Source organism: Aquarana catesbeiana, linkage group LG03 (assembly GCF_042186555.1).
Source record: "Aquarana catesbeiana isolate 2022-GZ linkage group LG03, ASM4218655v1, whole genome shotgun sequence".
NCBI lineage: Eukaryota > Metazoa > Chordata > Amphibia > Anura > Ranidae > Aquarana > Aquarana catesbeiana.
In genome coordinates, this window is record NC_133326.1 from 676,869,084 (window position 1) to 676,883,405 (window position 14,322).

The following is a 14,322-nucleotide window of genomic DNA, read 5'->3' on the forward strand; positions in this document are numbered from 1 at the left end:
TGTTTACTAGACATGCGCTTTCACCAACTAAGCCACAGCGCCTCACTTGGGGCAAGTCCTTTGCAACCCAGTCAAGTGCAGAGTGGGTGCAGGAGTGAGCGCTGTGTGTAATAGGAATGCCGGGGCTGGGGCTGGGGCTGGAGCTGTGAAGGGGAAGGGGAGTGCACAGAGGTTAAAGCTGTGAACAGAGGGGAGAACAAAAGCGGGAGCTATGTCCGGTCAGGGATGTGAAGAGCTCTGGTTGGGGGCGGCTGGGTGCAGAGGTGAAAGCCATAGATGGGGGTGATTGAGTGCAGAGGTGAGTGCTGTGGATTGGGGTGAACTGTGGAGAGGGCCGAAGATAAGGTATACGGAATGTAGGTAGATTGATTGTCTAGGGTGACTGTGTCTTTTTATTTTTTTTTTTTCTATGTGTAGAAGACTATCGTGCCATAAGATGCTTTACGTTACGCACGTTTACATGGATTATAAAATAAACTACCGACGAGGATGGGATTCGAACCCATGCGTGCAGAGCACAATGGATTAGCAGTCCATCGCCTTAACCACTCGGCCACCTCGTCATGTGTGATCTAGAACCTTGTGCAGTTTCTTGTCTGTGGTTTTTGAGAAGGGCTTAGCCAGATTCCGGCAATCTGGGAGGGCACACGGAGAATCTGGCAGGAGTCTGAGTATGTCTGAGCACCACGTTCTCCTGGGGCAATATGCTTCCTTCTGAGCTGTACCACCTTTGGTGACCCCCTTGGTGATTGACGTAGGCCACAGCCATGGCATTGTCTGTCCAACTGGATTCCCATCTGCGGTTCTCACAGAAGAAGAGGTATCCAACATTGAAGGGAGGCCTGATTTGTTCTCTGCTCCAGAATGTTGATGGGAAGGCATGCTCCCTCCAAAGACCAAGTCCCCTGCATTCAAAAGGGCATCCAGGACTGATCTTTAGCCTAATAGGCTGGTATGTTCAGTGAGAATTTTTCAAGTCGTTGGAGGCAAGGTCTTCCGGGAGTCCAGCACTGGGTTGGTAATCTACCACGCTTGGGAGACTGAGGGGGGACATGGAGCTCGTGCAATACTGAAAAGGTTATAAACGGAGGGACTCTGCGGCAGGCACTGCTGAGATTTGAACTCAGGATCTCCTGTTTACTAGACAGGCGCTTTAACCAACTAAGCCACAGCACCCTACACTGGTAGTGACATTCCTGCTTTTCTCTGTCTAAGTAATCTAGTATGTAAGTTATATATATATTATATTTTTTTTTTTAAAATATGCGTGTTCCTGTATACAGTACATATTTTTTTTAAATATCTGTGATCATATATTGAACTATATAATATTGTTATATTGGGTTTAGATACCTTAACCACAGTGGCGTGCGGCAATGGTTCAAATATAGGCCAGGACACTATCTAAATGGAGTTTGCATGTTCTCTTTGTACTCGTACTTGTCATTCCAAAGACATGTCAGTAGGTTATTTGGCTACTGACTAAATTGGCCTAGTACGTGTGTGCAGGTCTAAAAATTTTAACAGCAGACCCTGGTAACACTCTGTTGAGTGGCTAATGCAGCTCTGGTATGCCTGTCAGACATGGAGCCCCCAAAAAATAGTGGGGTAAGGATGGATAATACAGTAAATATTTGCTCAAAAAATATCTTGTTTTATTTAAAAATATATATATATTTATTGAAATACAGTGTATAAACAAAATGTCTAAAGCAATAGACATATTTTTTACATGTAAATATAGCAGAAATAATTTTCTACTTACTCTGTAAGACCCTCTATTGTCAAATCTATCAGCGAAATCACAAATTTTTACATTTTTGCACTACAATTTGTTTCAGATCCTACATCCAGTCCTTTAAATTGTGTTTTCCACAGTACTTGATCTCTTATACACAGTCACAAAACCTTTCCTTTGGTAGTCTTACATGGTAGAGACAACAAGGGGAGCTGGATGACTAGTGTGAAAATCTTTGGCGTGTACAGTTCCTCCGCTCCTTGGCTTGTGAAGAACAAGTTGATAACAGTGTAATAATGCTGTACACTCTTCCAGCTCCTTGTACAAGAAAAGACAAGATAATATGGATTGACATGAATTTAGCCCTTGAGCCCTTTAGAAAGTCTTGTTCTTTTGAAACCGCTTCACAAAGTTGGTGAAGACCTCCAGCCCCTCCAGCAGTCCTTCCACATTGGTTGCACAGCACCCCTGGATGTGCCATGGATGTCCTTTTATCTTCGCCAGTCCAAACGCATCTGCCACCTCCATAGGTTTCCTGGCACCTGGGAGATCTTGCTTATTGGCCATCAACAGAAAGGGCACACCTCTCATTTCATCATCCCCTAGCATAGCACTGAGGTCAGTCCTGGCTTCATCAAACCTCTCTGGATCAGCACTGTCCACCACAAAAATCAACCCATCTGTATTGAGATAGTAATGTCTCCACAGGGGTCGAATTTTGCCATGACAGGCTAAATCCCAGACAGTAAAGATCACATTACGGATGGGCTCCACAGTCTCAACGTTGAATCCGATGGTTGGGATTGTACATACTGTCTCATTTAACTTCAGCCTGTAGAGGATGGTGGTCGTTCCAGCTCTGTCCAGACCCAGCATCAAGATCCGAGCCTTGGTGCCAGAGAAGCTCATAAGAACTTGTTAAAGGCTGCTGAGGAGGGCACCCATATTTGTAGATATAGATTAACTGTCCCTTCTGAAATCTGTCTGCTCTGTCTATAGCTTTCCATACTCCTAGTAAGCTTGATTGCTGTATATATACACAAGATCTCTTATCTGGCCAAACCCAAGTTGTCCAGCAATTTCCTGGTTGCTCTCTAGTTCCGTACTACGTTGGAAGATTCCCCTAGAAGTCATTATGACAGTGACAAAGCTGACAGCAGCACATAAAGTGATGTTGTTAGCACAGCATTCAAAACAGAAACAACTTTATTGTAAAGAAGCACTTTAAGTAATAAACAAATCAACCATTCAAATGTACAAGAGCATGAAACAACATTGTAATTGTTTGCAAAGACCAAGTACAATATATATATATATATATATATATATATATATATATATATATATATATATATATAAATTTAGGTAAAACAGATTTAATTGTATTATGAATAAAAATCATTTCAGCAATTTATCAGATGTATCATTCAACTATTTTTTTTTTTTAATGGTAAAAGGTTAGAAATGTTTTCAGATTATAAATGCTGCAGGAGAGCCCAGGAACCACGCAGGGGGGCTATACAGCCGTGGCCAAACGTTTTGAGAATGACACAAAAATGAATAATGCTTAAAGTGAAACAATAAAAATGAAATATTCCTTTAAATATCGTGCCTGGGGGGTCCCCTTAGTCGCCTGTAAAGTGGCGCATCTGTGCAATGTGTAGAACAGTGCCACAGCAAAATTACATTTCTACAGGAAAACATTTAATATAAACCTTCTCGCGGCTGTAATGTATAGCCGGCTCCCGGCAATATAGATGAAAAATCAAGGAAGAAAACAGCGTAGGATTCCCCCCCAGTCCATACCAGGCCCTTTGGGTCTGGTATAGATTTTAAGGGGAACTCCACACCAACATTTTTTTTAAAAAAACAGAGTGGGGTCCCCCCCAAAATCCATACCAGTCCCTTATCCGAGCAAGTAGCCTGGCAGGCCCAGAAAGAGGGGGGGGCAAGCCAGCGCCCCACACTCCTGAACCATACCAGGCCACATCCCCTCAACATGGGGAGGGTGCTTTGGGGTCTTCCGGGGTCTGCGGGTGGGGGGCTTATCCAAATCTGAAAGCCCCCTTTAACAAGGAGGCCCCCCGATCCTGGGCCCCCCCATATGAATGGGTATTGGGTACATTGTACCCCTACCCATTCACCAAAAAATGTGTCAAAAAGTAAAAACCACAATAGACAGTTTTTGACAATTCCTTTATTAAATAAGAAAAAAAAGTGTCCCACGATGAACATCTATCATCAATCATGCCGCCCGACGGACCCAAAAAATAGAAAAAAAAAATTAAAAAACTCTGGATGACCCCGACATGACGCCAGAAGGAGGCCGGGTCACTTGGTTACGTCACCTTGCCTATATAACAGCTGTCACAGCCAAGAGACAGCAATCGCCAGGAGGCCTCCCATCAAGGATATTTCCAACTGACGGATTACTTTTCACTACTCCCGCAGTGGCTGTAAGTCTTTTTTGTAGACTTTTTTTGCCATATGCCTTGAGATAGCAACCCCATCGGCACAGCTGTTTGTGTTATCTACCTGCATGTTTTAATGTTACATAATGAAATATGGAAAACCACCCTGCTATCTACTATGTAAGTGGATTATTGAAACATTCAGTATACATATGTACCTTGATTACAATATTCTATGTATAAAACTGATATAATCTTTTAATTATGCCATAGATGAATTTCTCCTTTTCATGCACCCCTGAAGGATTAAACTGTACCCCAAAATGTGTTGGGTGTAAGGAGGTTCTTTCTTATGCCCTTTAGCACAGTGTTAATATCTGATATTGTTCAGATAATCAATATTTCATTCTTTGTATTTTTTAATTATGTCTAATTACCAATAAAACCTTTTTCTACTTTAATACTCTGTATACTTGCACATTTTGATACTACTAGTTAAAAATGGAAATTCAGTCAGCGCAAAGAAAATCCTAACCATAAAATACAAGCAGCTGAACACTGAAGGCAAACATATAAAACCCTAAAGTACACAAAATAGATAAGCAGTGCAGCACTATGAATAAAACCAGAAGACTCAAATGTTACTCATAGCATAAATAATAAAAGTCCCCTTTATATTGTAGAAATCAGCAAGCTGATAGAAAAGAGGTCTCCTCTGCGGTGGTCTAGGTGCTTATAACAGTTCATAAAGTGCAATGCAATCCGTGATTCCACCACCAGCTAGCCAAACCGCTCACCTCAGCAATTGGACCCCTGAACTAACAGATGGGTCAGAAAAGCATTTGCCACTCTCAGTGGACATGGACGGAAACTTGCGTAGGCAGACGGTCACACGTATTTTTAAGGACGGCACTCGGTTATTCTCAATTGATGATCATATTCACATGCAATATAAAATAGAATATATAGTGCACACTGTGTGGCTAAAATAATCACAATTATCACATTTATTGAATTTATTGAAAGTCAGGTACTCACATACAAAGCACTACACCCTAGTGCTGGGATAAAAGTATAAAATGACATCAAAGGATAGTGTAGCAATAACACTCAGTGGAGCTGCTGATTTAAAGCAGGCCTGTTACCTTCACTTTCGCCAGCTCTGTTTCACCGGCACCGGGTCTAGGGTCCCGTTGAGTTTACCTCTGGACAATGTAGGCACCAAACACTTGAGTATCTTTTCCAATGCTTTAATGAACAGGTAATAAAGGAAGTAGCAGGAAAGAGGTAGAAGGAAAGTTGCAGGGAAGCTCAAATACCTTTTCTTAGTATTCTTTAGTACATTATTAGGAATTGAACACTTGTAGTTGAATGCATTCCCCTTGTGGGATTCAATCTTTGCCCGCCTGGATAGGCCTCTCTCACTTGCCTAGCAGCCAGTACGTAGCACGAACAAAAGTCTCTGCCGCAGACTTGTCTGGAACAAAACCCGCACAATCCTCTGCCACAGGATGCAATGGCCCACGATGAATATCAGACACAGCACTTGAACCTTTAAGCCAACCCGGCAGTACCATGCAGTAAGATCACTTCAGGATACGTCCTCCAACCTAGTCACCAGGCCCTTCTCCAGACCAGCACTCTGCATGATCCTTCCATGATGGGTCCTCCCCTGGGATCTCCTCGGTTGTCCAGCTTCTTCACTCAGGATAGACAGCTCAGGACCATTCCTCTGCTGCTGTGGTAGGCCCCAGACAGGCTTCTGGGCCCACCCACACGCCGCAGCGACGTGGGCCTCTGGAACGGAGGACCACGAGGTGGTATTCCTAATGCATACCTGTCGGCCAGGAGGGCCAGCAGGTGGATGAAAACGAACCCCTAAACATGGCATCTGTCCCATAAATACACTCTCCCAGAATGCAACTCGAAGGACCACCTCCACCGAGTTGTCTTCGGGACAGAGGAACACTCACACGCTTCAACACGTTGCCTTTCCAACACTGGCCCATGGTGACAACGACACCCATCGGCGCAGTGTGAAACTACACGCAACTCAGCCAAGCTGGAACAGAGGCAAATCTAACTTCACCTAACAAGTAACACACTAGATTTACCTATCAGCAGTAGATTAAAAATCTACCAGCGCTACAATAGCATCAGTAGAAAAGGTGGCTGCAGTGATGTCCGAGGGACTCGAAGTCCCTCGGACATCACTGCAGCCACCTTTTCTACTGATGTTACTACTAGTTGCCTTAAAAGTCTGTTTAGGGGAAATTTCTTTTTCTTTCTTGCCCGAGGAGTAGGGTTGTCACATGTCTGGTTTTCTCCCGGACAGTCCGGTTTTTGAATGATGTGTTCGGGTTTTCATCTGCCCGAGACCCAGACACATTATTCACACCGGACTGCACTGAGAGCGACATCTGATGTCACAGTCTCCCCGACGGGAGCGTGGTTCAGCACAGCAGAGTGTCAGTGAATCAAAGCTTCCCCCTCCTCCTCCTATCTGACCCCCTCTGCTATCTCTAGCTCTTTCTTTTCCCAAAGCATCCCCCTAGCACTTATCTGACCCCCCCAGCTAGCACAAGTCTTCTCCCCTCCTAAAGCACCCCCCAGCACATATTCAAGCCCTCCACACCCCCCCTTGCTAGCTCTAGCTCTCTCCCCTCCCAAAGCGCTCCCCAGCAAATATCTGACCCCCCTTGCTAGCTTTCCCCCCTCCCAAAGCGTCCCACTAGCACATATCTGACCCCCCCACTAGCACAAGTCCTCTCCCCTCCCAAAGTGCCCCCCCAGCACATACCTGAGCCTCCCTTTGCTAGCTCTAGCCCTCTCCCCCCCAAAAGCATCCCTCCAGCACACATCCAAACCCCCCTGCAAGCACTAGCCCTCTCCCCTCCCAAAGACTCCCCCCCAGCACATATCTAACTCCCCCCACCCCCTGCTAGCATTACACCTCTCCTCAGGACATATCTGACCCCTGCATTTTGTACATTAAATATTTCTGACCCCTGCATTCCATGCGTAACACTCACAATTTAGCCACACACACTGTTCGCCACGGGACTATGTGCCACATTACTACTCTCTTTCGGGCCACCAAAAGTTTCCCGGGTCTTTTACAATCTTATAGCGTATACCCCCCCCAAACAAAAATGCCGCCACTAAAGTGTTCAGGTTTGGCTTGAAGTAATGGTGGTACCCCTACCAAGAAGGCCCCAATGTAATTCCAATGTCAGTCACATCATCCAGCAATGCAAATCGATCATCAATAATGATGAGCGACGACCTTCCAACACGAGGATCCTCATTTGGTATCAGACTTGTGGACAGTGGTGGCCCATCCATAGGGGGCGCACGGCGCCCCCCCCCCCCCCCCCAAGCTGTAAAAAAAAAAAAAATGCCCTTTAAGAGTGTCCCAGCGGTTCACTGCGATCTGTAAACCGATCTGGGGGTTTAACATTGTAATGACACCCACAGCGGTTCGCAGAGGGCGGTGTGAACTGCCTGCAGGAGAGATGCGATACGGGCACTGACGCTGGAATCGCACTGGTTCCCGCATCGCATCAGTGTGAACCCAGGCTAAAGGAGAAGGATCATCTCATAAAACCAGGACTGGTGCTCCATGCTTCTAGATTAGAAGCATCCACTATTTTAGAATTGTTTGTTGAACCCGGGTGTATTACAAGGATGAGGATGATGATGATGACGGGTGTATTATAGAATGATGAGGATAGGTGTATTATACAATGATGAGGATGATGATGATGACAGGTGTATTATACAATGATGAGGATGGGTGTATTATACAACGATGAGGATAGCGATGACGGGTGTATTATTCAATGATGAGGATGATGGTGGGTGTATTATACAATGATGCGGATGGGTGTATTATACAAGGATGAGGATAATGATGACGGCTGTATTAGACAATGATGAGGATGACGATGAAGGGTGTATTATACGGAGATGAGGATAGTGATGATGGGTGTATAATATATGTTTGATGATAACAGGTGTATAATATGGGTTTGATGATGACGACGAGGAGTATGATGATGATGATGATGGTGGGTGTATAATATGGGGATAAGGATAGTGATGATGGGTATATAATATGGGGATGATGATGATGGTTGTAGTATACAATGACTGGAGCATCAGGGTGTCAGACAGTGTCAGTGAGTGTGCCACATCATGTCTCGCTGGCTGCTTTGCAATACATGATTTTGGGGATTTTTGTCATGCCATGTACTGACTAAGTTACACTACATAATAGTCACAAATTGTGAGTAAATCTGTCCTGTAATGTATACAGCTATATACACCCACCTTCTTTCTTCCTCTATATAGAGACCATCCTCCATCATCACTGACTGCTGACTGCAGATATACATCATTATTACTTTATTTATTTTATTTCAGGTACTTATATAGCGCCGTCAATTTACGCAGCGGTTTACATATACATTGTACAGTCACATTAGTCTCTACCCTCAAGGAGCTTACAACCTAAGGTCCCTAACACACATTCATACACATATTAGGTCAAATTTAGACAGGATCCAATTAACCTACCAGCATGTCCTGTTATGCCCCGTACACACGGTCGGATTTTCCGATGGAAAATGTCCGATCGGAGTGTGTTGTCGGAAATTCCGACCGTGTGTGGGCTCCATCGGACATTTTCCATCGGAATTTCCAACACACAAAGTTTGAGAGCAGGATATAAAATTTTCCGACAACAAAATCCGTTGTCGGAAATTCCGATCGTGTGTACACAAATCCGACGGACAAAGTGCCGCGCATGCTCAGAATAAATAAAGAGATGAAAGCTATTGGCCACTGCCCTGTTTATAGTCCCGACGTATGTCATCACGTTTAGGACGATCGGATTTTCCGACAACTTTGTGTGAACGTGTGTAAGCAAGACAAGTTTGAGCCAACAACAGTCGGAAAAAATCCTAGGATTTTGTTGTCGGAATGTCTGAACAAAGTCCGACCGTGTGTACGGGGCATTACTGTTTTCGTCTAGGATATCCCTGTACTTCCCATCTTTCCCTCGATTGCAACCAGTCGTCCTGTCCCTGCATCTGAAAAACACCCCCACAGCATGATGCTGCCACCACAATGCTTCACTGTTGGGACTGTATTGGACAGGTGATGAGCAGGGCCTTGTTTTCTCCACACATACCGCTTAGAATTAAGGCCAAAAAGTTCTATCTTGGTCTCATCAAACCAAAGAATCTTATTTCTCACCATTTTGGAGTCCTTCATGTGTTTTTTAGCAAACTCCATGCGGGCTTTCATGTGTCTTGCACTGAGGAGAGGCTTCCGTCGGGCCACTCTGCCATAAAGCCCCGACTGGTGGAGGACTGCAGTGATGGTTGGCTTTCTACAACTTTCTCCCATCTCCCGACTGCATCTCTGAAGCTCAGCCACAGTGATCTTTGGGTTCTTCTTTACCTCTCTCACCAAGGCTCTTCTCCCCCATTATCTCAGTTTGGCCGGACGGCCAGGTCTAGGAAGGGTTCTGGTCGTTCCAAACGTCTTCCATTTAAGGATAATGGAGGCCACTGTGCTCTTAGGAACCTTAAATGCAGCAGAAATTTTTTTGTAACCTTGGCCAGATTTGTGCCTCGCCACAATTCTGTCTCTGAGCTCTTCAGGCAGTTCCTTTGACCTCATGATTCTCATTTGCTCTGACATGCACTGTGAGCTGTAAGGTCTTATAAAGACAGGTGTGTGGCTTTCCTAATCAAGTCCAATCAGTATAATCAAACACAGCTGGACTCAAATAAAGGTGTAGAACCATCTCAAGGATGATCAGAAGAAATGGACAGCACCTGAGTTAAATATATGAGTGTCACAGCAAAGGGTCTGAATACTTAGGACCATGTGATATTTCAGTTTTTCTTTTTTTAAAAATCTGTAAAAATGTCAACAATTCTGTGTTTTTCTGTCAAAATGGGGTGCTGTGTGTACATTAATGAGGAAAAAAATGAACTTAAATGATTTTAGCAAATGGCTGCAATATAACAAAGAGTGAAAAATTTAGGGGGGTCTGAATACTTTCCGTCCCCACTGTATACCCTGATCGGTGAGGCTGAGCTATATACCCTGATCCGTGAGGTTGAGCTGTATACTCTGTCCTGTGATGCTGGGGCTGTATACTCTGTCCTGTAATGCCGTGCTGTATACTCCTGACACTATGGGGGGAATACCGGGGACAGCGTGGATTCTATAAGGGGTGGGGCTTGTGGGAGGGGTCAAAAAAGAAGGGAGGGGTCTGGCCCCCCATCTTAAAACTTCACCAGCCGCCACTGCTCGTGGAGATGTACACTCCACTGGGGCACTCAGAATCTGATGCAGTCGTGCATAGTAACCAATCAGCTTCCAGGTTTTATTGTCAAAGCTTCATTGAACAAACTGAAGTTAGAAGCTGATTGGTTGATTGGCCTCCTGGCCCTTTAAGAGTTTTATGACACCGGGAGGCGGAGCGCGGCTTAATATCTCGTGACCACCGTGATTGGCTGTCGCGTGGTCCAAATACTTTCGATCACACGACGGTAACTGTTTCGGGAGTGCGCACGCTCTGGGCACTGGTGTATTGGCAGCAATTCACGCAAATATGCTGCCCCTCGGCGCTAAGAGGCCGCATAATTGCATATGGCCGGCGCCAAGGGGTTAAGAAAAAGCAGGCACTGCTGAGATTCGAACTCAGGATCTCCTGTTTACTAGACAGGCGCTTTAACCAACTAAGCCACAGCGCCCTACACAGGTAGTGACATTCTTGCTTTTCTAATCAATGATGGGAGAATCGTGCGAGAAATGTCATAAAAAAAGAAAATTTACAGAGAGAAAAGAAAATTCTTTTCTGTAGCAACATAAGGGGAAATTGAAGGCTTGGTCGGCCGAATTTCGAAAATCAATGGTGGCATCATCGAAGCACAAAAAGAACGAACTTTCTGATTTTGAAAAGAAAATTTGTTCAAAATTCGACCATGTATGGCCTGCTTTAGTAATCTAGTATTTAAGTTGGTTACTATATTTTTATATTCTTTATGTGTGTTCCTGTATACAGCACATTTTTTTTTAAATATCTGTGATCATATATTGAACTATATAGTTTTTTTATATTGGGTTTAGATACCTTAAACACAGTGGCTTGTGGCAATACTTCAAATATAGGCCTGGACACTATCTGCATGGAGTTTGCATGTTCTCTTTGTAATCGTACTTGTCATTCCAAAGACATGTCAGTAGTTTATTTGGCTACTGACTAAATTGGCCTAGTACGTGTGTGCAGGTCTAAAAATTTTAACAGCAGACCCTGGTAACACTCCGTTGAGTGGTTAATGCAGCTCTGGTATGCCTGTCAGACATGAAGCCCCAAAAAAGTAGTGGGGTAAGGATGGATAATACAGCAAATATTTGCTCAAGAAATATCTTGTTTTATTTAAAAAATATATATATATTTATTGAAATACAGTGTATAAACAAAATATCTAAAACAATAGACATATTTTTTACATGCAAATATAGCAGAAATAATTTTCTACTTACTCAGTAAGACCCTCTATTGTCAAATCTGTCAACAAAATCACTAGTTTTTACACTTTTGCACTACAATTTGTTTCCGATCCTACATCCAGTCCTTTAAATGGGTTTTCCACAGTACTTGATCTCTTATGCCATGTACACATGGTCGGACTTTTCAGCAACAAGTCCGACGGCCTGTCCGACAGACTTTCGATGGACTTTTGGCGGACTTCCGACAGACTTTCTAAAGAAAGGACTTGTCTACAAACGATCACACAAAAGTCCAACGGATTCGTACGTGATGACGTACACCGGACTAAAATAAGGAAGTTGATAGCCAGTAGCCAATAGCTGCCCAACGTCGTTTTTTGTCCGTCGGACTAGCATACAGACGAGCGGATTTCTGGGTCCGGCTGAGTTACGACGTAAAGATTTGAAGCATATTCCAAATCTAAAGTCCGTCAGATTTGCGACTGGAAAAGTCTGCTGAAGGTCCAGTGAAGCCCACACATGATCGGATTGTGCGCCGGATTTGGTCCGTCAGGGTCCGTCGGACCAGTCTGGTCGAAAAGTCCGACCGTGTGTATGCTGCATAAAACACAGTCACAAAACCTTTCCTTTGGTAGTGTTACATGGTAGAGACAATAGAGGGAGCTGGATGACTAGTGTGAAAATCTTTGACTTGCACGGTTCCTCCGCTCCTTGGCTTGTGAAGAACAAGTCGATAACAGTGTAATAATGCTGTACACTCTTCCAGTTCCTTAGACAAGAAAAGACAAGATAATATGGATAGACATGAATTAGCCCTCTTGGCAAGTCTTGTTCTTTTGAAACCGCTTCACAAAGTTGATGAAGACCTCCAGCCCCTCCAGCAGTCCTTCCCCATTGGTTGCACAGCACCCCTGGATGTGCCATGTATGTTCTTTTATCTTCGCCAGTCCAAACACATCTGCCACCTCCATAGGTTTCCTGGCACCTGGGAGATCTTGCTTATTGGCCATCAACAGAAAGGGCACACGTCTCATTTCATCATCCCCCATCATAGCACTGAGGTCAGTCCTGGCTTCATCAAACCTCTCTGAATCAGCACTCTCCACCACAAAAATCTACCTATCTGTATTAGGATAGTAGTGTCTCCTCAAGGGTCGAATTTTGCCATAACTTCATCCCAGACAGTAAAGGACACATTAGGGATGGGTTTCAAAGTCTCAACATTGAATCCAATGGTTGGGTTTGTACATACTGTCTCATTTAACTCCAGCCTGTAGAGGATCGTGGTCTTTCCAGCTCCGTCCAGACCCAACATCAAGATCCGAGCCTTGGTGCCAGGTAAAGGTTGCTGAGGAGGGTACCCATATTTGCAGATGTAGATTAACTGTCCCTTCTGAAATCTGTCTGCTCTGATGTCTGTAGCTTTGCATACTCCTAGTAAGCTCGATTGCTATATATATATATATATATATATATATATATATATATATATATATATATATACACAAGATCTCTTACCTGGCCAAACCCAAGTTGTCCAGCAATTTCCTGGTTGCTCTCTAGTTCCGTACTACGTTTCCTTCCTTCCTTCCGTTTTACGTTTACTTCCTCTAGAAGTCATTATGACAATGGCAAAGCTGACAGCAGCACGTGAAGTGATGTTGATAGCACAGCATTCAAAACAGAAACAACTTTATTGTAAAGAAGCACTTTAAGTAATAAACAAATCAACCATTCAAATGTACAAGAGCATGAAACAACAACATTGTAATTGTTTGCAAAGACCAAGTACAATATATATATATATATATATATATATATATATATATATATATATATATATATATATATATGTATATTCATTTAGGTAAAACAGATTTTATTGTATTATGAATAAAAAAAAATAAAATAATTTCAGCAGTTTATCAGATGTGTCATTCAACCATTTTTTTTTTAATGGTAAAAGGTTAGAAATGTTTTCAGATTATAAATGCTGCAGGAGAGCAGGGGGGGGGGGGGGTATACAGCCATGGCCAAAAGTTTTAATTAATTTTCACAAAATCTGCTGCCTTAGTGTTTTTAGATCTTTTTGTCAGATGTTATTATGGTATACTGAAGAATAATTACAAGCATTTCATAAGGGTCAAAGGCTTTTACTGACAATTACATTAGGTTTATGCAAAGAGTCAGTATTTGCAGTGTTGGCCCTTCTTTTTCCTTGTCAAAAGAAGTTTATTGAGTATACAATATTATAAAGATACATAAAGTAAGTTTACAAGGATCTATAAAGTAAGCTCATTGTTTTACAGTAGGGATTATATAGGTAAATATCATGAAATTTCAAATATTAAACCTTGGGTTCACGTAAACCTAAATTAAAGATATATATCATTTCCTTAGTTACTTTTGTAGGTATTTAAATGATTTATACCTACTATACATATTGTTTACAGGTAGAGTGTATATAGGTCAAATAAATTCTGATAATGAGCTTTAATCGTAAGGTGGAGAAAAGGAAAGAGAAAGAAGAAAAAGGGTAGAAAGGCAGAGGTATGGTCCACAAGGTTGTCCCGCTCGTCAGTTTATTATTCTTTTTAGTTCTCTTTAAAGCCTTAGAATGGGTGTCTCTGTAAGTCATTT

General features: G+C 43.1%; 1 protein-coding gene, 2 non-coding genes and 1 pseudogene across 3 annotated transcripts; all 4 read right to left on the bottom strand.

Moving 5' to 3' along the window:
• Positions 1–481: 481 nt before the first annotated feature.
• On the bottom strand, positions 482–563 carry TRNAS-GCU (transfer RNA serine (anticodon GCU)). The gene has a single exon. It is a non-coding gene; the product is annotated as a tRNA-Ser (tRNA).
• Positions 564–1,799: 1,236 nt separating this feature from the next.
• LOC141134731 (ADP-ribosylation factor-like) lies at positions 1,800–2,897 on the bottom strand. Its single transcript, XM_073624168.1, has one exon. The coding sequence runs from the start codon at positions 2,645–2,647 to the stop codon at positions 2,114–2,116; it is 534 nt and encodes a 177-aa protein (XP_073480269.1). The 5' UTR covers positions 2,648–2,897; the 3' UTR covers positions 1,800–2,113.
• A 7,951-nt stretch (positions 2,898–10,848) lies between these two features.
• TRNAT-AGU (transfer RNA threonine (anticodon AGU)) lies at positions 10,849–10,922 on the bottom strand. Its single transcript has one exon. It is a non-coding gene; the product is annotated as a tRNA-Thr (tRNA).
• A 1,424-nt stretch (positions 10,923–12,346) lies between these two features.
• LOC141134732 (ADP-ribosylation factor 6-like) lies at positions 12,347–13,047 on the bottom strand (annotated as a pseudogene).
• Between the last annotated feature and the right edge of the window lie 1,275 nt (positions 13,048–14,322).